We start from the raw sequence: 25,262 nt of genomic DNA on the forward strand, positions 1-25,262 counted from the left end.
TACTGCATGACATCTTCAAATAACTTGTGCTGAACGGTTAGTAATTTTACAGATTCTCAAAATAAGTTGCTTTGTCAAAACTTGGAATTCACAATTTTTTACGCAATCCACTCTAACTTCTACTAGAAACGTCCAATTTTTAAAATCTAAAAAATCTCAGAAAGCTAAATATATGTAGAACTTAAAATGTGAAACAATGTGACCAATAGAAATGCCGTTCATACCTAAAAAATTCCATCTTTCCCAGTATAAAATTAAATCCATTCAAGTGATGACTCGCGTTGAATAGCGTAATCGGCTTAACCCTATTGATTGGATTAGGATTTTTCTGTGGAATCTCCTTCTATTAGTAGCTCGATGGTTTATCCATGTAGATTATGGTCTATGCCAAGGGTCTATGGTTTATCTGCATCTGCATTGGTATGATATATGGCACTGGACTTATTTTACTCAAGTATCAAAAATTTTTAATTTGATATGCAAAATAAAAAAAAAAAATGGACAGATCCCAAAAATTGATGAGTGAGGTGGAGGTGAAATAAATTATTTTTTTATTTGGCCAAATACAACGTTTTTTCCTCAATGGATATTACTGAGTAGGGGAGACCAAGGAGTGTTCACCCTATTTTTTTTTTACTAGCCTATCAATGTCAATTTTTTGGTTAGAAAAGGACCTATTTGGCCCAAATAAAGCCCTATGTCTTGGCTACATACCATGCACATATTCTTGGGGGGTGGGGGTGGGTGTTGGAGGCTTTGGGACATAAGCCCCCTGGTAAAAGCAGGGGCTGGCAGATCAGAAACATATGGTAGGCAGATTTTTTTAAATTTAATTTATTTATTTATAACATTCGGCCGAAGCCAGGCTAATCCCAATAGTGCTCAGAGGCTAATAAATTTAAGGGATGCCATCCGGATATGATGGGACAGGGATATGGGAAGAGGTCCAATTTTAGATGTAGGAGGAAACCCGGAGCACCCAGAGAAAAACCTGTGAGGACGAGCATGAATCGGCAACCAAACTCACATGTGGCGCCGTGGGCGTGGGGAATTGAACCCCGGCCACAGTGGTGAGAAGCGAGTGAGAAGACCACTACACTAACCCGTCCTCCCCGGTGGCTGCGGACTCTCCCCAGTCTCCCTCTACACCTGTTCAAAAAAATTCCCCAATGCACACTGTATACCACAGTGGCGGATCTAGCGCAGTCAGATGGGAGGTCGAATTTGAAAAAAAAATCAAATGTAAAAAATGGCCACGAAGCGGCCATCACTTGTCTGCGCAACACAGGGAGTGTCTGAGGGGAAATGTGCCCTCTGTCACAAGTGAGAAACTTTTTGCAACATGACCTAACTGAAGCCAATTGGTGGACCATTTTGGCATTATTATTGTGTAAAATTTTAGTTTGAAAAAGCTGAAAATTTGTGAAATGGCAGCCCAGTTGAAGCAATTAGTGGACAAGTTTGTACTGTTATTGCACAAATTATTGCTTTAAATATAAAGTGCCGGGTGTCCAAAGTAGACGCGAAAAGGGCAACTTCTTTATGCATGCACAAGGGCCCCCTCAGAAGTTGTGAAATTTTGCAAAATGTAGACCCAAATTGAATCCATTTGGTGCATCATTTTTACACTATTTATCATTGCTATAGGGACCATTCACAAACACTTGTTAGGGGGGCCAGATGCAAAAAATCATAAAATGTTTGCCCCCCCCCCCCTTTACAGATCTCAACAATTTCAGAGCCTCCCTTTTTGACATGAGAATTATGGGTCAACCCCATAGTAAAGTATATTCTCAATTTTCACAGGAAAATTTGTGGTCATTTTTTTCAGAGCCCCCTTAGGAGGGCCAAAACTTTTGAGGGCCCCCTTTTTGCATCAGCCCCCGTAACAAGTGTTTGTGAACGGTCCCTTAACTTTATTATCATTGCCTGGGCTGCCCCCTCCCTCCACTTATCCATGCCAAAGCAAACACAAAAATAATTTTAAAACGTTTTAAATGTGTTATAAACATGTTTTGGTTTTATTCAAATCGTTTTAATAACATTTAAATGGGTTATATAAAAGGTCATGAGAATATTTTACATGGAAAAACACTTGTTTGTGTTTTCTGGGTATATCAGTCATGAGTCATATGGTAATCACACAAATACTCATGAATGAAGCAGGTGTCAGAATAAACTTTCACAAAAACTACCTTTATTATTATTATGTGGTGAAGAAATCTACAGATTACTCATATAGATTGTCGCAAAAGGTCTGACACAATTTTATAACATGATACTAAAAACTTATTATTAGGACCGATTCATACACCATTTGATGTTGATGTTATTCAATCTGTTTGAATTTATGTTTATCCTAACAAATGTTTGTTGATGAAAACTCTATTATAGCCCTTTTTGATTTGAAAATTTGATGGTAAAATATTGAATTCTGAATATTGTTGCATCAAAATTATTCAAAGTTGCATAAAAAGTATGAACTGGGCCTTATTCAAAACTATAATCACATGGCTCTGTTTCCAACAATTCAATAGTTTCACCTGGTGTACCCTTTACTGCACTAAGAAATATTAAGAGTTCAGATGCAAAAAGACAATAATGCCATTTTTTCATTAAGGCCACCAACATCTGCCTTATACTAGCTTTCAATTGACACTCTACTTTTAAAAAGCCAATGCATATTTTTGAAACTATGATCAGAACCACCACATATTTCCTTATTTATATGTTTCTTATATTTGACGAGTTATACCCATACCTCAAATCAAGAAAAATGGATATATCACTTTTTGCATCTGAGCATTGTGTTCTCAACTCGCCCTAGAAAAGGCGAATAACTCAAAAAATAAAAAGTTACAAAAATCAATCTTTTAGATTGAAATTTCCAATCTATGGTTTTTAATCATTGACCCTGTCCACATCAGAAAATTTCTTCATTCAACGAAGATAAGTTTATCTTAATTAACTAATTAAGCATGCGTACACATTACGCTGAACGAAGATCGAACGAAGACATTGCACTGTACACATTTCATGCAAATTAATGAAGCTCGAACGAAGCTATTAGCACCCGGCTATTATTAAATCCGGCGAAGGTCACTTGTCATGTGATCACATTCAAACGAAGCGAGCGTACACATAACAAAATTAGCTTCGTCGAACGAAGTATTCCTTCGTCGTCGAAACAACCTTTTTAGCTTCGTTGAACGAACCAATTTTAATCTTCGTCGAAGGAAGAAAAGTGGATACACATTAGGAAAAAACTATTTTTAATCTTCGTTCAAGGTTCGTTGAAAGAAGAAAATTTTCTAATGTGAACAGGGTCATTGATTAATTGGCAGCTATGTTGCCCAAGTCTCTAGAACTTCATTTCCCAATCCAGAATGTTGCATGCATGCATGTATGTATCGTGTTCTAATATGTATTCATACAGATTCTCTGGCTTGTCGTAGGACTCTGCCACGATGTACGTATACGGCTAATAAACAATATCAACATGGTAGCTTAGAAAATACTTGTGATGTCATGTAACACTGCACAACATCACTGTCGATCTTGACTATTAATAATCAATCATTTTAAAATTGAAATGTTGATGTGTGGTTTCATTTATATCGGATTGGGTTTCTCTTGAAAACTGATCTTTAAGAGTGAAAATTTGCTTCAAAAGTGATTATCGATTTTAAGAGAGCACCAGTGCTATCTATCATCCTACATATTTATGTTGAACTAAATAATGTCACATAAATAATGAATGCTTACTATAATCAATGACAGTATTGACACAGTATACAAACTAAATAATTATGTACCGGTACCCTATAAGCCAAAAACAAGATGTTTGTCTCGAAAGCAATGGAAACTAGAAACGTCCACGGTTTTCGGACGCATAGGCGTTGAATGGGATGCTCCACAATGGGGGGCGATTTAAATGTGTACAAATCCATTTTAGTAATTTGACCTCAGATGACCCCTGGGTGACCTTGGATGACTCCAAAATGACATGCCAAAAATTTGGCCCTAAATGTTGACTGTACCTTCCAAGTTTCATGCCCATACGACCAATTTTATTAATTTGACCTTAGATGACCCCTGGGTGACCCCAAAATGACCTTCCAAAAAATTGACTCTAAATGTTGACCGTACCCACCAAGTTTCATGCCCATACGACCAATTTTATTAATTTGACCTTAGATGACCCCTGAGTGACCCTGGATGACCCCAAGATGACCTTCCAAAAATTTGGGTCTAAATGTTGACTGTACCCACAAAGTTTCATGCCCATACGACAGTTTTTAGTAATTTGACCTCAAATGACTTTGACCACAGTATATGACCTTGAACCCCACCCATAAAAAAGTAGCCAGAGTTTTTGACCATGACCCACCTATCCTGAAAATTTGAATCCATGCCCGAGATACAGCATCCGGACGGATGGAAGCAAGGATGCTCGGACATTGCAAAAACAGTATGCCTCGCGGTGGAGGCATAAAAACCAAAACAAGGCGGTTCTCGAACCACGAGTCTCGCCTGCTTTTGCGACCGCCTGCATTTGCAATTACTGTTGGTAGAGGTAAATGAATTTGGCGGTTATCGGCTGGGCACGATTATCTGGCTGATGGTGACTGTACCCACCAAGAGTCATGCCCATGCAAAAGTTTTTACTAATTTGACCTCAGATGACCCCTGGTGACCCTGAAATGACCTTCCAAAAATTTGGCTCTAAATGTTGACTGTACCCACCAAGTTTCATGCCTATCCACAGTTTTTACTAATTTGACCTCAGATGACCCCTGGTGGCCTCGAAATGATCTTCTGAAAATTTGGCTTTAAATATTGACGGTACCCACCAAGTTTCATGCCCACCCGACAGTTGTTACTCATTTGACCTCAGATGACCCCTGGTGACCTCGAAATGACCTTCCAAAAATTTGGCTTTAAAATGTTGACTGTACCCACCAAGTTTCCTGCCCATACGACAGTTTTTACTAATTTGACCTCAGATGACCCCTGGTGGCCTCAAAATGATCTTCCGAAAATTTGGCTTTAAATATTGACGGTACCCACCAAGTTTCATGCCCACCTGACAGTTGTTACTCATTTGACCTCAGATGACCCCTGGTGACCTCGAAATGACCTTCCAAAGATTTGGCTTTAAATGTTAACTGTACCCACCAAGTTTCATGCCCATCCGACAGTTTTTACTAATTTGACCTCAGGTGACCCTTGGTGACCTTGAAATGACCTTCCAAAAATTTGGCTTTAAATGTTGACTGCACCCACCAAGTTTCATGCCCATACAACAGTTTTTACTAATTTGACCTCAAACGACCCCTGGTGACCTCGAAATGACCTTGCAAAAATTTGGCTTTAAATGTTGACTGTACCCACCAAGTTTCATGCCCATCCGACAGTTTTTACTAATTTGACCTCAGATGACCCCTGGTGACCTCGAAATGACCTTCCAAAAATTTGGCTTTAAATGTTGACTGTACCCACCAAGTTTCATGCCCATCCGACAGTTTTACTAATTTGACCTCAGATGACCTCTGGTGACCTCGAAATGACCTTCCAAAAATTTGTGACTGGACCCACCAAGTTTCATGGCCATACGACAGTTTTTACTAATTTGACCTCAGATGACCCCTAGATGACCTCAGTGACCTTGACCCACTAACCAATACAAACCGGTTCTGTCTCGGGTCAAGATGCACCCACCCACCAAGTTTGAGGAACGTATGACTCATAGTCTCCGAGAAAATAGGCGGAAAGCAAACTTTAACCAAAACTTTAACCAAATTTGTCACATACACACACACACACCCCTACGCACGGAAAAGTGATTATATAGTCTCCTGCCTTATCAGGCGAGACAACGAGACAAAAAGCAGTATGCACTTTTGTTCTAGTTGCAAAAGGCTATGTGAAATGTGTACATAATTCACTATTGCATTTTTTGAGTGCCCCCATTTTTATCACTTTATTTATTTATTCTGATGACCAAAATTGTAAATAAAAATGTTCTAAGATGCTAATTCTAAAAGCTAAGTCAAGTACCAGTCCTGCCTGAAAGAATCCTGTCCAAATTCTTACAATACATCCCTGGTGGGTCAGCTTGCTATCAAATCTCTACCAGTTGAACTTCATGCAGTCAACTAAAATCAAAGTTGTTCATAAGAATTAAATGTTTGCCTTTTAACGGTATTTACCAGCGGGTTTTTTTTATCACCAGTGCATGTCTCTTGATTGCTGTGACTGCTAGTAGGGTTTGGGCATTTCAATGGCTATGTGACCACATGATCCTTCACAATTCCACGAAAAACAGGGTACATTTTCAAGTGTTTTAGACATGTTTTTCAGTCAAATGGCCTTGAAATTTAAAAGGATATTTATTTTTTAAAAGACTGGAATTTTGATTCCCACATTACATCATGAATTGTGATTATTTTTTAGTTTTTGTTCCGTGTTCGTACAAATTTGTAAAAATCACAAAATTTCACCTAACATTTAATACAGTATACAGGGTGTCCCAGAATGATCTGTACCGGGAAAGATGGAATTTTTTAGGTATGAAGGGCATGTTGAATGGTCATATTGTTTTGCATTTTAAGTTCTACATATAGTTAGCTTTCTCAGATTTTTTAGTTTTTAAAAATTGGACGTTTCTATTAGAAGTTATAGAAGATTGCGTAAAATGGTGAATTCTAAGTTTTGACAACGCAACCTATTTTGAAAATCCGTAACATTACTAACCGCTCAGCACAAAGTTATTCGGAAAAACTTATGCAGGTAATTTAGTTGTGCCCTGTTCATATTTCCACTAAATAGCCGATATCTATCTATTATTTATGACGTTACTTAAGCAATCATTATATGGAATTAAGGATTTGTGGCCTAATCCCATTCTCTCTTTGGCGGTAGTTTTAAATATAGTTATTGTGGTGTGAGGTCCATGTCATTTGCCCGGTGGGTTCAGTCTTCACTGACAATGTGTACGCATGATGGTTCCAATTAGGGGTACTTTTCAAGAAATGTCCGCGGAATTTTCGAGGACAAAATTGTTCGCGATTGTTTAAATTAGGGGTGTTTTGGAGCAAAATTGTCCTTGAAATGAAAAATAGGGTGTATTTCTAGGACTTTCGTCCACGTTTTACCGCTACAGTTTTCGTTATTGTCCTCATTTCCCCATGAAATAGGGGGCAAATTCAAAAGTGTCCTTTAAATGGTAAAAATAGGGGTATTTATTTCGGAAAAATGTCCTTGATTCCTCGTGATAAGGGGGTGAAATGAAAATGCATCCTCAAAATGATAAAAATAGGGGAGGTATTTGGGGCAAATTTTCCTTGATTTCGCGCAAAATAGGGGGTAAAATTGCTGCAAATGTCCTCGATTCCCCGTGAAATAGGGGTCATTTTCAAATCCTGGAACGGTCATACGTCCTACCTTTAAATACAAACTGAACCCACCGGGGTCATTTGAAATGCTTGCAGAGATCGAACTGGTTGTGGTACAGAAAAGTCGGCTCCTCAATTTACTGTACAGCAGCGTGGATTTCTTTCAAAACTTACTGGCAAACCGCAGCTATGTTGAGACGCAAAGAAGATTCATTAGACGATAGTGTATAACGAAAGAAGTTTGACGAGCACGGAACTGTCAGGAATCGCAGAGTGAAGCTTCAGGTGCTCGTAAGACTGCAAGAACTAGAGCGAACATTGCAGCTGTCCGCAAGCTTTAAATGGGCTTTAAGGCGCAACCCCAACAGTAGTTGTCGTCGAAATGCTGTGCCAAACATCCCACGCTCTTCATTTAATCGTATCGTGCCATTTTTCAAAGGTATCCGAGTCGTTTTTCATCGATTTTACATTATTGCATGCCACGCCAAAACAAATAAAGGTAGCGTGCTGAAATTAACAGAATAAGTAGGAGACATATCCAACATTATAATGCTGGTATCAAAAATAGATACACTGCCCGTCTTCTATTTTTAGTTATTTTTGCAAACATGGTACAAATCATTCTGGGACACCCTGTACATTATGCATTGCTAATAGTTACACATTTGTTTCTAAAAAGAACAAAATCTGACCGGAATGTGTCACTTTGATATGGTATGCTAATTTTGTAAGTATGTCCTTAAGGGTGGTCTTAACCCTGGAATTATGGAAACTTTAGGCTTCATAACTGCTAAATTATTAGTCTAAAGAATATAAAAGTATACATTTTAGACTGGAAATGACTTTGAATTCATCTGTGAGGTCCAATTTGGGCCAAAATGCTCATTTTGGAGAAAATCCCAAAAAACGGGTTTTTGGCCCAAATTTTTTCGTGCAACATAACAAAAAAAATTGTTTGGCCAAAAAATTTTTTTTTTTTATTTTTAAAAACTAGATAAAAATATCTATGGACTGTTTTTTTATTTTTTTGAATTTTGACCAACTTTGAGAAATTTGCACCAAAAATGGTGAAAAAATGCAAAATTTTCAAACAAATCATAAAAAAGCCTGATTTTCACCAAAATTTCAAATATTTTTGGTGAAATTGGTCAAAATTCAAAAAAATGAAAAAACGGTCCCTAGATATTTTTATCTAGTTTTTACAAATTAATAAAAACTATTTTTTGGCCAAATAATTTTTTTGTTACGTTAGACGAAATAATTTGGGCTAAAAACCTGTTTTTTGGATTTTCTCCAAAATGAGCATTTTGGCCCAAATTGGACCTCACAGATGAATTCATCAAATCATTTCCATTCTAAAAATGTATACTTTTATATTCTTTAGACTAATAATTTAGCAGTTATGAGGCCCGAAAGTTTTTATAATTCCAGGGTTCAGACCAACCTTAAAATACCCAAATAGGGGTATGTATACAACTTAAAGTTGTCATCCTTTCAGGGTAAGATAAGATGAAAATTACGTGCCTTGAAATTGACCAAGATAGAGGGGAGTTTTGGATTTTTGGGAAGGATCATGTCCATCACCGTTGAATACAGAGTTTACACCACATATACAAATCTGTAGTATCAAATATTATGCCGATCTACACCAGTAAATGACCAACACTGAATTATTTTGATCATAATTATAGTTTGATCAGCTCGTATAATCGGCAGGTATTTATAAGCTTTTACCACTACATCGAAAAGTAGACCGACATTTATAAGCGTGGTAGAGTGACCTGTATGCTTTATATTTTGTGTGTTAAAGAAAGTAGATAAAGTATAGGACTTCAATTAATAATTTGATGCTTATGTACAAGACAATTCTCAAAATAAAATTTATTGATATTAATCTGTGATGTTATAAGACCTGCCAATTACGAGCTGATCAAACTATAGCTTGCACTTTGCCTTGATTAGATAATTGCTTTCATTTTCCAGTTGAACTGTTTTATTACATGTATGCCTCTTCTTAGACACCCAAATCTGGATCTTATAGTATTCTGGTTAGTTTATCACTGATTAACTCTTTATAACATATCAACTACCTATATAATGTTACTACATACAAAGAAGTTAGTACATATACAACAATTTCTATAATTTGGATCTTATAGTATTCTGTCACAGTATCTTCATACTAAACTATTATTTCCAGCACATGTAGTTTCATGTCTTTTCTTATTGTCAGCTCGGTTAAAGCACTTATCACAATATCTGCATTTGTGTGGTTTATCACCTGTATGTGTCATTTCATGTCCTTTCTTGTGGCAAGTCTGGCTAAAGTACTTATCACAATATCTGCATTTGTGTGTTTTATCACTTGTATTCATCATTTCATGTTTTTTCTTGCTAACTGCATGGCTAAAGCACTTCCCACAGTATCTGCATTTGTAAGGTTTATAACCTGTGTGTGTCATTTCATGTGTTTTCTGGTTACAAACCATGCTAAAGCATTTGTCACAATATCTGCATTTGTAGGGTTTATCACCTGTGTGTGTCATTTCATGTGTATTCTTTTGAACAGCCTGATTAAAGCCCTTGCCACAATATCTGCATTTGTGTGGTTTATCACCTCTATGTGTCATTTCATGTGTTTTCTTGTTACTAGCCTGGCTGAAGCACTTGTCACAATATCTACACTTGTGTGGTTTATCACCTGTGTGTGTCATTTCATGTTGTTTCTTGTTACCAGCTTGGCTAAAACACTTGTCACAATATCTGCATTTATGTGGTTTATCACCTGTATGTATAATTTCATGCATTTTCTTGTTACCAGCCTTGTTAAAGCCCTTGTCACAATATCTGCATCTGTGTGTTTTTGTACCTGTATGTGTTGTTTCATGTCTGTTCCTTTTTTCAGCTATGGTGAAGCACTTGCTACAGTACCTGCATCTGTGTAGTTTATTACCAGTACTTCTTGTTTTCTGCTTATTTTTGCTACCCATCTCACCTGTATGTATCCTTTCATGTTTTACCTTGTTACCAACCACACTAAAGCACTTCCCACAATATCTGCATTTGTGTCTTTTATCACCAGTATGTGTCATTTCATGTCTTTTCTTGTTACAAACCATGCTAAAGCACTTGTCACAGTATCTGCATTTGTGTGGTTTATCACCTGTATGTGTCATTTCATGTGTTTTCTTGCCACTAGCCCCATTGAAGCTTTTGCCACAATATCTACACTTGTGTGGCTTATCACCTGTATGTGTCATTTCATGTTGTTTCTTGTTACCAGCCTGGCTGAAGCACTTGTCACAATATCTGCATTTGTGTGGTTTATCACCTGTATGTGTCATTTCATGTTGTTTCTTGTTACCAGCGTGGCTGAAGCACTTGTCACAATATCTGCATTTGTGTGGTTTATCACATGTATGCATCATTTCATGCTGTTTCACATCACTAGCTTGCCCAAAGCACTTGTCACAATATCTGCATTTGTGTGGATTATCACCTGTGTGTGTCATTTCATGTCTTTTCTTGTTACTAGCCTGGCTGAAGCACTTGCCACAATATCTGCATTTGTGTGGCCATGGTTTATCACCTGTGTGTGTCATTTCATGTAGTTTCTTGGCAGCCAGGCTAAAGCACTTGCTACAGTACCCGCATTTGTGTAGTTTATTACCAGTATTTCTTGTTTCCTGCTTATTCTCACTACCCAACTCACTGGAATATTTTTCACAATATCTGCATTTGGTCTGGTGTGGTGTGTTAGGAGTAAACTTCTGCTTGCAGGACTTGCACACTGCCCATGTCTTACCTTGGGATGCCATCACAAGCTGTAATGCAAGAGGGAATTATATTACTTACTTGATTTTTGTATATTTTGATCTCGACAAAAGTATAATAAATGTTTGGGTAAAACTAAAAGGTTAAAGGAAGCGTCCAGCAATCACAACATTATGTCTTATATGTTAGATATGTTAGTTAATAATTATCAAGCACAAATCACATGGTTTTATTTCAGGTCCGTAGGAAGCGGGGCAGCCAGGGATGCCATGGCTGCCCCACTTTTTGAGAAATTTGTTATGTTTTCTTTTATATCTCTATTTCAATTTGGGCATATATTTGTAATTTGGCATTTCATTTTTGTAATGGCCGCACCACATTTTTCAACCTTGCTACGGCCCTGTTTTATTTAAAACAAACTCATATTAACCATAAAAACAAATAAAAAGAGCAATCTTTCAACACGCGATATTCAAAATTCCTTGAAATTTTCTAGAGCAATGACGCCATGGTTATTTGTGCTCATTTGTCGTCAGGCTTCATTGAATTATTGGTACGTCATTGCTCTAGACAATTTCTGCACAGGAATTTTGAATATCGTGTGTTGAGAGATAGCTGTTTTTATTCGTTTTATGGTTAAGACATAATGTTGTGATTGCGGACACTTCCTTTAAGAATAAATTAAGTCTATAAAATTAATTCTATATTTCTATTTCAACGTTTTTTTGACATATTATTTCTACACCTTTTTAGGGCATTATATTGTCAAAATTGCTTCCCTCCCCCTTTTTTTTGGCCGGCAAAACATCTTTGCCCCATCCCCACTAAAATTCACCATCCCAAGTATTATTACACCTGGGAGTACAAATCGGTTGGGGGGGCACTCGAATTTGGAAGTGAAGGGGATATGCGGACAGCACTTCAAAACTAGGGGTCTTTCAGTGAGAGCCTAGACACCAAAAAAACTTTCGGATCTTTCGGTGAGAAGGCCCCCAAAATAGGGTTTTTTGGTGAGGCTGGGGAAAATCTTGCCAAAAAAGGGGATCTTCCCATGAGACTGAGAACAAGTTTTGGTCAAAATATAAAAGTTGATACAAAATGGTCAAAATTCATCAAAATTTTTAAAAGTTAAAAATGTCATCAAAATTTGAAATTTGTTGAAAACTTTGAAGAAAAATAATGAAAAAACGGGGTCATTCAGTGAGTAGTTGTATAAAATTCTTGACAAGAGGGGGTCTTTTGGTGACAGAAAAACCAAAAAGGGGGTCATTGGGTGAGAGGGAATTCAGTAAAACAAAAACAGGGGTCATTGGGTGAGAGGGAGTTGAAAAATGGGGGTCAATGTGGCCGCACATTCCCGTCACCCATTTTTAGTGAATGCCCCCCCCCTCCAGGCACAGTTTAAACTGTAGGTACTATCAATAAATAGTTTAATCGAGTCAACTTCACAAAAGTCGTATTAATCAATTTAAGTTGACTTACCTGGTGTAAACAGACAAAGTCGTAGTCCTGGGTCATCATCGATTGTAATTCAAAAAGTCTTTGTCTGTTCCGATGAGGACTTTTATCGACTCAAGTCATCATTTTTTTCAAGCGAATTCGAATTAGTTGTAATTCACTACTTTTCGTCAATGTAAACAGTGTCGCTGCTGAATGTGTTTACTTGTCAAACAAGTGACAGTTGTCAATGTCATATATCGATGTTTTGTTTACATTGATGGTACATGCATATGTGATTTCTCAGTTGTTTTTTGAACACAAAAATACCACAACATTATAGTTGCCATCGAATTCTCCTGTCTCTTGTACAGTAATGGTAGATAAGATTCTGTCGCTGCACTACTTTAATGCAATCAAATATCACATATTTCACAATAATAATGACCTTGATATTATACAGAAATATATGTTAGGCTAAACTCATGTACATGGTGCAGGGGTGCATAGGCAAAATTCTTTTGGTGCATCAAAGGGGGGATGATTTTGTGGTAGACGAAGTTGAGAATCCAACCCCCTGCCCTGGTACACATAAAATGCTGTCCCTTCAGCAATGAACAAAGAAGAGCTATAGGCCTATATAAACAAGGAACCAGCAAACTTACCTACTGAGCTCTATCTATATGAGACTGCTTATTCAGCTCCAGTATTACTAACTATATGCAAAATTGCAAATACAATGCAATGGTTGTAGTTATTGTAGACTAGTAACAGCAAAATATAATCTGGATCTGGTGCCGAATTTTTCACCTTACATAAAACTACAGCTAGTATTATGAAACACAGATCCTGTGGCCAATGTGGGGGTAAAATGGCTTGATATAGAGATCAAAGAAATTGGTCTAGCAGTGTTCAGTTTGTGCATATATAGACTTCAGAGTCTATGGTTTGTGCTTGTTCATCAGCATGATCACACTGCATGAGTCATACAGTGACCCTTGAGATCCCTAGCCTGACCTAGCTTTAGTAAGGTCAACCCAGAGGTTATCATGTTACACTTCCCTGGTTTGATATAGCCTATGCCTACATGTAATATCCTAAGATATCAAATTACCCCAACACATCCCTGGTAGGGCCAATAAAAATAATTGTTTGGTGTTTATTTTATTGGATAATATCTACCACAATTTTTCTGTTGGCCCGTAACCAGAATTTCTTTTGGGGTGGGGGGGGGGGGGGCTAATTTTGAAAAAGTGGTCCTTTTTTTTTTTTTAATTTGGAAGTTTCCCAATTGTCTATTCTATTTGAAACCCAAACTCTGTGGAAGACTTTAGCTAAATCATTTACAAGGGGAGTATGAATTTCAAATGGAATATTCCATTGCCCGGAGCCTTTAGGCACTGTCTTCTGAAGATGACTAATTTAGTAATAAGGTATACAGAGTTTAAAAAAAAAACATAGAAGAAGAATACGAATGTAGAACAATTTATGTAATTGAAATGTCACAAATAAAAAATTATTGGTGCTTTGGTGACAACAATGGTATTGGATCATCAATCATTTGCCTGAATTCCCTCTGGTAGGAAAAAGTTTTCAAAGTGAATATTTGTCATTAGCATGCAAGATATTCCTGTGATGTTGTGCAGTGTAGTATTTAATGGATGCTACTAGTAACTTACATTTGAGAGTTTAGTAACTTCATTATATGAATGACATGAATGAACCTTTTGAAGTCAACAAGTTATATGTATAAATAGTATGCTGATATAACCCATGTTGTTGTTAACTCCTCGGGATCTCCTTCAGATAGCTAAACCTCTGTCAAACAGTCAGACCGGTTTGAATAAAGTAGTTACAAGTTGTCCCCAATGACAAACACTGACATGCTGCGCAACAGTTGGATGCCCTAATTGCCCTTAGATGCCTCCTTGTGATCAGACTGCACTGTTTGTAGAAGTAGATTGGTGTTTTAAGGCAGGGTACTTCATCACAAGTCAAGTTATAATCATTCAAGAGATAGTGTGGTGCTTGCCTCTGGTGTGTGAGGTCCCAGGTTCAATCCCTGTCTTGCTGGGGTATTGGCTTGGTAGAGAGGGTATGAATTTAGTTTGCAACATCTGTACATTAAATTTCACTCTTGTACATTTTACAGAATTGGGTAAATGAAGATATACCCTGGGATTAAAGGTTGCTTTTGACAATTGTCAAGTGATACTTGAAGAGAGTGAATCAATAAATAATAATATTTGTAAAGTATACTTTGTTGTATGATGTTTCCAAGAAAATCCCTAGTGAAGGATACAAAATCATAGTTAAAAACGTCTTGTCAAAAGTAATTTTCTGAAGTAATTTAAATCATGTCTGGGGTGTTTTTTGATATGGCATATATACCATGTATACATAATTTATACAACTTCGTCAAGATTGGCGCCAGCATCCTGCACAAGACTCATCAAATTATGAAGATAAACTTAACACATTTAGAAATCGTATAAAGACTTCCCACATGGTTGATGGAATAAGTTCTATTATCTTATTCAAGAAATTAGTATTTCAGAAAAAATTGCTACAAAGAGATGAAATTTACCATAAATTGGGTAAAATATGTCAACATGTGAGCTCATAGTCTTGTAATGCTGCAATTAATTTGCTCTGTAAACTCTGTGGGTAAGGAGACATCATTACTGGCACCGCTACCAATCTATGGAGGAAGCAGCAAATCAAACCTTCACACACTGCATTGCATGAATCACACATGCAACTATATAGCACTATAGACCGTTTCGAATAAACTCAAGCGAAACGGTATAACAATTGAAATGGCAGCCACATTGGTTCTAAGTTTTAAGTGACAGAGGGACAGGTGTCTAGTTCGATTCCAAAACCATTCATACCTATCACATGTTTTATTGCAATATTGCGCGAATTGCCCTGTAGTACCTTATGGTGGACAGAATTTTATTTAAGTGAGGACAGGTGACGTAGTATTCGATAGGGTCTATTTATAAGGTTGTTATTAGTTCACCAGGGTTAGTTGTACATCTTGAAACATATCTGAAGCCTCAGTCAAAGTAATTATCTTAATTTGACAATCTTAAAAATAAGGCAAAAAAAAGTAATGAAAAACAGTTATGTTCTACAGGTGGACAAAATTTTTCCCTCGTTTTGCATGTGTTTTTATCAAAAATCTACTTTTTGTCCAAAACAGTTGATTTTACATGCATACAACAATTCCATCAAAATCAGTACACTTTTGGCCAAAAAACAACTGATTTAATATGCATACAGCAAATATTAAAAAAATCTGCATTAGTCTGGCCAGCAGAACAGGGCAATGCATGCTGATTGGAAGAAGAATTCTCTGCATTGTGGGAATCAGTAATAATATATTTAAAATCATATATTAAATTGTTGGTATAGATGTCAGTATTCTGAGATGATGGTGATTGCAAATTATAGGGAAAATAATAATATTTTCACAACTGAAATTCTGACTTCAAGGATAGATTAAGCTACAATCTACGAAAAAAGTCCTTGGAACGCTTGGTACACTCTGTCGAAATCCCGTGCAGAATTTAATATGATCATGGAAATGACGTATATTTTGCCTGGAAACAAGCATGACATCTACAACAATGATTTACCTTCCCCCCCCCATCAATCAATGTTGGAACACATTGGGAAACCGCTGAAGTCATTGGCATTTTGTAACATTGAACAGAGGATAGGGGGTGAGAGTTTTCCGTTATTTACACGCAAGCGTTCCCAAGACATATTTCGTTGATTGTCTCTACTGAATGCAAAATATTTCATATAAATTTCGTTTTTGTGTCATAACTTAAAAACGGAATGTCGTATGAGCTTCATATTGCACATGATTTGAGAGTGGATATTGGGCTTTGGAATCATAACAAAATTGTTGAATAAGAAATTGGTTTATTTAGGGAGTGGTCACTGAAACCATCCCCTATGCTAAACTACACACGCTTCGTAATTATGGCTCTAAACTGCTCTAAAATGTCATTTTTGTCCCATAACTTAAAAACAAAATGTTGTATGAGCTTCATATTGCACACGATTTGGAAGTATATAATATTCCTTTGAATCATAATAAAATTGTTGATAAAGAAGTTGGAATATTTAGGGAATGGTCACTGAAAACACACCCTTTGCTAAATTACACACATTTCGTAATTATGACTCTCTACTGTATGATACTGAGTCAAATCTTGTTTTTGTCTCCTAATTCAAAAACACTACAGATATAATTTTTAAAGAAATATTACAATGTTTGCAGCATGTTTTCTAAAATGTTTTTGAATTTTATTAAAACGTTCTGTACCCTTTATAATATAACCTAACATGTAAATGTTTTCTGTAAAACTTGCGTTTGCTGAGTATAGGCCTATCCGAACGAGTCAGAAAGATTATGATGTAACAATTTGAAACAACTCATTTCTGAATATTATTTATAATAAAATACGCTTTTGCGGTAAAAAAAAAAAAAGAAAACAACAACTAGAGGCAAATGGTGGTCATAGACCACAAACCTAGCTGGGGCATGTTGGTGTTGTGGAGGTATCTGACCCCTGCAAAATGTTCCAAAAATGTTCCCCTGTCATGAGGTTTGTTGTCACCGAGTTTTGAGTCCTGTACTCCTCACAGATGTCCAGAAAATGCAATTCTAAGATTTGACCCAGATGACCTTTGACCAGACCCCTGCAAGATGTTCCATAATTCACCCCTGGTCATGAGTTGTCACCGAGTTTGAGCCCTGTACCTCTTACAGATGTCCAGATAACGCAATTCTAAGATTTGGCCCCAGAACTTAGTGATGTCTTTTGAGCTGACCCGTGCAAAATGTTCCAATATGTTCCCCAGGTCAATTGCAAATCCACAGTAGGGTTGCAAATATACCATATGTCACTTGGAGTGCGACAATTTGTACAGATAAATTTATCACATGTATTCTTTTTTGTTCTTTATGACCAGAGGAAAAGTTTGACATATCGCACGACTCTGTGGGATATTTGGATAAAAAGATAGAGGGGTTGGTGCATAAAGTACAAAAAAGTGACTATATCTCATTAACCAATGATCCTACAGAGATGTGACCACTGACTTTTTCGTTCTTTATGACCAGAGGAAAAGTTTGACATATCGCACGACCGTCGACTCTGTGGGATATTTGGTTAAAACGATAGATTGTTAAGTACACAAAGTACAAAAAAGTGACTATATCTCATTAACCAATGATCCTACAGAGATGTGACCACTGACTTTTTGTTCCTTATGACCAGAGGAAAAGTTTGACATATCGCACAACTCTGTGGGATATTTGGTTAAAAAGATAGAGGGTTAAGTACACAAAGTACAAAAAAGTGACTATATCTCATTAACCAATGATCCTACAGCGATGTGACCACTGACTTTTTCGTTCTTTATGACCAGAGGAAAAGTTTGACATATCGCACGACTCTGTGGGATATTTGGTTAAAAGATAGAGGGTTTGGTGCATAAAGTACAAAAAAGTGACTATATCTCATTAACCAATGATCCTACAGAGATGTGACCACTGACTTTTTTGTTCCTTATGACCAGAGGAAAAGTTTGACATATCGCACAACTCTGTGGGATATTTGGTTAAAAAGATAGAGGGTTTGGTGCATAAAGTACAAAAACATGTGCAATTTCACTTAGTTGCCAGCGGAAGAAAACGGGAAGATTACAGTGGTTTGTTGCCAGCGGAAGAACCCGAACGATTACAATACCTAGCTGGGGGGTGTAAACCCCCAGCTAGGTAATTAAATACACTTAAAGAAAAAATCGACCACCACGGGGACTCAACCATTCACATCAATCAATAGTCAAAAGATTATGAGTCGAAGGTCTAAGCCGTTGCCACGCTATCATTTCATAATCGAAGTAACCAGTTTTGGTCTTTTATAGTAGTCAAGTATCGGGGAAAGTGTAAACCTGTAAAGTGGAAATGGCAAAGTGCATCAGTTTACCATAATGACAAAATGGTCCAAAATCGACATTTTATGGTTTTAAGGTCGCATCTCATGAAGCGTGACGTTCGCTTACCTTGGCTATACCAATTGAGAATGTTTGAATACAAAAGGAATGACAAATTGATCGCATTTATGACATTTGTTAACAGTTTGCCATTTTGAATTGAAATAAATATCTATACGTATATATTAATATCAATGCAGGGCAAACTGCTCAGTATGCACGTTATTCAATGCAGCAGTTTACCATTACAGATTACCATTATAGGTTTACACTTTACACCCTTTGACTATTCGTGTTTTAATTGCGTGAATCATTGCTAAATTATGCATTCATTATTTTCTATGCTTCTTTTTTTCTTTGTTTTTATTAAAAATAACTAAAGAAAGAAAGAAAGAAAGAAAAAAGGAAAAAGAAAAAAGAAAGAAAGAAAGAAAGAAAAAGGAAAAAAAAAAAAAGAAAGAAAGAAGGAAAGAAAAATGAATGAATGAATGAATGAATGAATGAACGAAAGACATTTGAAATAAATAAAAACATGAACGTGGAAAAGAGTTGAAGTGACCGCTTATAGGTTCAAATTGCAAGCAGCTTAATCACGAAGCTCCCGTGGCGAAGTGGTTAAGGCATAGGTCTTGTAAACACGAGGTCCTGGGTTCGATTCCCTGGCGGTATTACTTTTTCTGTTTCATTTATTATTTGCGACGGTGAACCCGGTGAAAATATTTGTTTATCATAAATACATGAAGTATACATTTTTGATTTATTTTTTCTGTCTTTCTTTCTTCCTTTCTTTCTCTATATTTGATTAATTAATTTAATGATTTCTTTCTTTCTTTCCCAAAAGCCCCCAAATGAAATACTTTCCGATTTAAATGTGATCTTATAATAGTCCTACAAACCTCCTCCACCCTACCCCACATACATCCCACGCCCAACACCTCGCACGCACACCCCCCCACATTATACACACACCCCATACACAAAAATCTGAAGCACAAATCTGCTGAAGATAGTTGTTACATCATGTCAAAAACAAGTTAATGCTATCTACTGAAGATAGTCGTAGTTTATTATTTACTTCCTTACAATCTTAACGTACATGCGGTTTTAGTATTTAATTAAAACTCATTTTTCTGTTTTCTAACGCTCGTTCACCTATCTGACAAGTGCTATGAAGGTGAACTTTAAATATTAATTTTAAACATAAATTAAACAACTCGGAATCATGCAGCTTAGAGCCGTGATACGATTTCTCGGTTTTGAGATATAGCATAAAATTTCATTAAAAGCGTGTATGTTAGGGTATGGGGTGTTTCAGTGTCCACTACCTGAACCAACCAATTTCTTTATCAACAATTGTATTATGATTCCTAAGTACATGGTCTGCTTCCAAATCCTGTGCAATATGAAGCTCATACAACATTCTGTTTTTGAGTTATGGGACAAAGACGACATTTTAGAGCATTTTAGAGCTGTAATTGCGAAATGTGTGTATTTTAGCATAGGGGGTGATTAAAGTGCCCACTTCCTAAGTAAACCAATTTCTTTATCAACAGTTTTGTTATGATTCCAAAGCATATAATCCACTCTCAAATTGTGTGTAATGTGAAGCTCATACAACATTCCGTTTTTGTGTTATGAGAAAAAAACAAAATTTAGATGAAATATTTTGCATTCGGCAGAGACAATCTACGAAAAAAGTCCTTGGAACGCTTGGTACACTCTGTCGAAATCCCGTGCAGAATTTAATATGATCATGGAAATGACGTATATTTTGCCTGGAAACAAGCATGACATCTACAACAATGATTTACCCTTCCCCCTCCCCATCAATCAATGTTGGAACACATTGGGAAACCGCTGAAGTCATTGGCATTTCTCAACATTGAACGGGGGAGAGGGGGTGAGAGTTTTCCGTTATTTACACGCAAGCGTTCCAAGACATATTTCGTTGATTGTCTCTACTGAATGCAAAATATTTCATATAAATTTCGTTTTTGTGTCATAACTTAAAAACGGAATGTCGTATGAGCTTCATATTGCACATGATTTGAGAGTGGATATTGGGCTTTGGAATCATAACAAAATTGTTGAATAAGAAATTGGTTTATTTAGGAGTGGTCACTGAAACCATCCCCTATGCTAAACTACACACGTTTTCAGTAATTATGGCTCTAAACTGCTCTAAAATGTCATTTTGTCCCATAACTTAAAAACAAAATGTTGTATGAGCTTCATATTGCACACGATTTGGAAGTATATAATATTCCTTTGAATCATAATAAAATTGTTGATAAAGAAGTTGGAATATTTAGGGAATGGTCACTGAAAACACACCCTTTGCTAAATTACACACATTTCGTAATTATGACTCTCTACTGTATGATACTGAGTCAAATCTTGTTTTTGTCTCCTAATTCAAAAACACTACAGATATAATTTTTAAAGAAATATTACAATGTTTGCAGCATGTTTTCTAAAATGTTTTTGAATTTTATTAAAACGTTCTGTACCCTTTATAATATAACCTAACATGTAAATGTTTTCTGTAAAACTTATTTTGCTGAGTATAGGCCTATCCGAACGAGTCAGAAAGATTATGATGTAACAATTTGAAACAACTCATTTCTGAATATTATTTATAATAAAATACGCTTTTGCGGTAAGAAAAAAAAAGAAAACAACAACTAGAGGCAAATGGTGGTCATAGACCACAAACCTAGCTGGGGCATGTTGGTGTTGTGGAGGTATCTGACCCCTGCAAAATGTTCCAAAAATGTTCCCCTGTCATGAGGTTTGTTGTCACCGAGTTTTGAGTCCTGTACTCCTCACAGATGTCCAGAAAATGCAATTCTAAGATTTGACCCAGATGACCTTTGACCAGACCCCTGCAAGATGTTCCATAATTCACCCCTGGTCATGAGTTGTCACCGAAGTTTGAGCCCTGTACCTCTTACAGATGTCCAGATAACGCAATTCTAAGATTTGGCCCCAGAACTTAGTGATGTCTTTTGAGCTGACCCGTGCAAAATGTTCCAATATGTTCCCCAGGTCAATTGCAAATCCACAGTAGGGTTGCAAATATACCATATGTCACTTGGAGTGCGACAATTTGTACAGATAAATTTATCACATGTATTCTTTTTTTGTTCTTTATGACCAGAGGAAAAGTTTGACATATCGCACGACTCTGTTGGATATTTAAATAAAAAGATAGAGGGTTTGGTGCATAAAGTACAAAAAGTGACTATATCTCATTAACCAATGATCCTACAGAGATGTGACCACTGACTTTTTCGTTCTTTATGACCAGAGGAAAAGTTTGACATATCGCACGACTCTGTGGGATATTTGGTTAAAATGATAGAGTGTTTAGTGCAAAGAGGACAAAAAAGTTCTTCTCTCTCATTAACCAATGATCCTACAGAGATGTGACCACTGACTTTTTTGTTCCTTATGACCAGAGGAAAAGTTTGACATATCGCACAACTCTGTGGGATATTTGGTTAAAAAGATAGAGGGTTAAGTACACAAAGTACAAAAAAGTGACTATATCTCATTAACCAATGATCCTACAGCGATGTGACCACTGACTTTTTCGTTCTTTATGACCAGAGGAAAAGTTTGACATATCGCACGACTCTGTGGGATATTTGGTTAAAAAGATAGAGGGTTTGGTGCATAAAGTACAAAAAGTGACTATATCTCATTAACCAATGATCCTACAGAGATGTGACCACTGACTTTTTGTTCCTTATGACCAGAGGAAAAGTTTGACATATCGCACAACTCTGTGGGATATTTGGTTAAAAAGATAGAGGGTTTGGTGCATAAAGTACAAAAACATGTGCAATTTCACTTAGTTGCCAGCGGAAGAAAACGGAAGATTACAGTGGTTTGTTGCCAGCGGAAGAACCCGAACGATTACAATACCTAGCTGGGGGGTGTAAACCCCCCAGCTAGGTAATTAAATACACTTAAAGAAAAAATCGACCACCACGGGGACTCGAACCATTCACATCAATCAATAGTCAAAAGATTATGAGTCGAAGGTCTAAGCCGTTACGCCCACGCTATCATTTCGCAATCGCAGTAACCAGTTTTGGTCTTTTATAGTAGTCAAGTATCGGGGAAAGTGTAAACCTGTAAAGTGGAAATGGCAAAGTGCATCAGTTTACCATAATGACAAAATGGTCCAAAATCGACATTTTATGGTTTTAAGGTCGCATCTCATGAAGCGTGACGTTCGCTTACCTTGGCTATACCAATTGAGAATGTTTGAATACAAAAGGAATGACAAATTGATCGCATTTATGACATTTGTTAACAGTTTGCCATTTTGAATTGAAATAAATATCTATACGTATATATTAATATCAATGCAGGGCAAACTGCTCAGTATGCACGTTATTCAATGCAGCAGTTTACCATTACAGATTACCATTATAGGTTTACACTTTACACCCTTTGACTATTCGTGTTTTAATTGCGTGAATAATTGCTAAATTATGCATTCATTATTTTCTATGCTTCTTTTTTTTTTTTTTTTATTAAAAATAACTAAAGAAAGAAAGAAAGAAAGAAAAAAGGAAAAAAGAAAAAAGAAAGAAAGAAAGAAAGAAAAAAAAGGAAAAAGAAAAAGAAAGAAAGAAAGAAAGAAAAAGGAAAAAAGAAAAAGAAAGAAAGAAGGAAAGAAAAAAAATGAATGAATGAATGAATGAACGAAAGACATTTGAAATAAATAAAAACATGAACGTGGAAAAGAGTTGAAGTGACCGCTTATAGGTTCAAATTGCAAGCAGCTTAATCACGAAGCTCCCGTGGCGAAGTGGTTAAGGCATAGGTCTTGTAAACACGAGGTCCTGGGTTCGATTCCCTGGCGGTATTACTTTTTCTGTTTCATTTATTATTTGCGACGGTGAACCCGGTGAAAATATTTGTTTATCATAAATACATGAAGTATACATTTTTGATTTATTTTTTCTGTCTTTCTTTCTTCCTTTCTTTCTCTATATTTGATTAATTAATTTAATGATTTCTTTCTTTCTTTCCCAAAAGCCCCCAAATGAAATACTTTCCGATTTAAATGTGATCTTATAATAGTCCTACAAACCTCCTCCACCCTACCCCACATACATCCCACGCCCAACACCTCGCACGCACACCCCCCCACATTATACACACACCCCATACACAAAAATCTGAAGCACAAATCTGCTGAAGATAGTTGTTACATCATGTCAAAAACAAGTTAATGCTATCTACTGAAGATAGTCGTAGTTTATTATTTACTTCCTTACAATCTTAACGTACATGCGGTTTGAGTATTTAATTAAAACTCATTTTTTTGTTTTCTTACGCTCGTTCACCTATCTGACAAGTGCTATGAAGGTGAACTTTAAATATTAATTTTAAAAATAAATTAAACAACTCGGAATCATGCAGCTTAGAGCCGTGATACGATTTCTCGGTTTTGAGATATAGCATAAAATTTCATTAAAAGCGTGTATGTTAGGGTATGGGGTGTTTCAGTGTCCACTCCCTGAACCAACCAATTTCTTTATCAACAATTGTATTATGATTCCTAAGTACATGGTCTGCTTCCAAATCCTGTGCAATATGAAGCTCATACAACATTCTGTTTTTGAGTTATGGGACAAAGACGACATTTTAGAGCATTTTAGAGCTGTAATTGCGAAATGTGTGTATTTTAGCATAGGGGGTGATTAAAGTGCCCACTTCCTAAGTAAACCAATTTCTTTATCAACAGTTTTGTTATGATTCCAAAGCATATAATCCACTCTCAAATTGTGTGTAATGTGAAGCTCATACAACATTCCGTTTTTGAGTTATGAGAAAAAAACAAAATTTAGATGAAATATTTTGCATTCGGCAGAGACAATCTACGAAAAAAGTCCTTGGAACGCTTGGTACACTCTGTCGAAATCCCGTGCAGAATGTCATATGATTATGGAATGACGTATATTTTGCCTTGAAACAAGCATGACATCTACAACAATGATTTACCTTCCCCCTCCCCATCAATCAATGTTGGAACACATTGGGAAACCGCTGAAGTCATTGGCATTTCTCAACATTGAACGGGGGAGAGGGGGTGAGAGTTTTCCGTTATTTACACGCAAGCGTTCCAAGACATATTTCGTTGATTGTAGATTAAAGGATAGTGGAGTCAATTTAAAGTTTCATAATATAAGACCTGCTCCTACAAAACCCGGACAAAGTCGCCAAGGCTTTATTTGAGATACAGTTCAATAAACATGCCAAATTAACAGAAAACAAACAAAATTTTGAAGCTAAAGATGTATTTTTGAAGAACAAAAGATAGAATAATCATGATAATGTGATATATCATTTCCAAGCTAACAATCGAGCATTTTTCAATTTGGATATATCTCCCAATCATAATTTCCTAACATTATCTGGATTTTGTGAGAGCAGGTCTCATATTCTCTTTCAGATACAAACTTCAATTTTCACTTACAAAAATTACCATAAAAGAACCTTTAATTATTACACATCACATTATTATATTCCTCTATATGTCCTTTGAATAGAATTAGATTTACCATTCTTGTCTGCAAGTTGTCTGTTGTATTAATTCAAACTCAATATATGAGA

The 25,262-nt window shown here is 36.4% G+C and overlaps 2 protein-coding genes across 2 annotated transcripts in view; one reads left to right on the forward strand and one right to left on the reverse strand.

The window, feature by feature from the left end:
* Window positions 1–25,262, forward strand: part of LOC140152510 (follicle-stimulating hormone receptor-like) — a 459,585-nt gene that overhangs the window by 326,224 nt on the left and 108,099 nt on the right. The gene's annotated exons all lie outside the window — the stretch shown is intronic.
* On the reverse strand, window positions 9,329–13,598 carry LOC140151784 (uncharacterized). Its single transcript, XM_072174121.1, has 2 exons — window positions 13,274–13,598; window positions 9,329–11,221 (listed from the first exon to the last, which is right to left on the reverse strand). The coding sequence occupies exon 2, from the start codon at window positions 11,213–11,215 to the stop codon at window positions 9,575–9,577; it is 1,641 nt and encodes a 546-aa protein (XP_072030222.1). The 5' UTR covers window positions 11,216–11,221; window positions 13,274–13,598; the 3' UTR covers window positions 9,329–9,574.

The sequence above is a fragment of the Amphiura filiformis genome, chromosome 5, assembly GCF_039555335.1.
Source record: "Amphiura filiformis chromosome 5, Afil_fr2py, whole genome shotgun sequence".
Lineage (NCBI taxonomy): Eukaryota > Metazoa > Echinodermata > Ophiuroidea > Amphilepidida > Amphiuridae > Amphiura > Amphiura filiformis.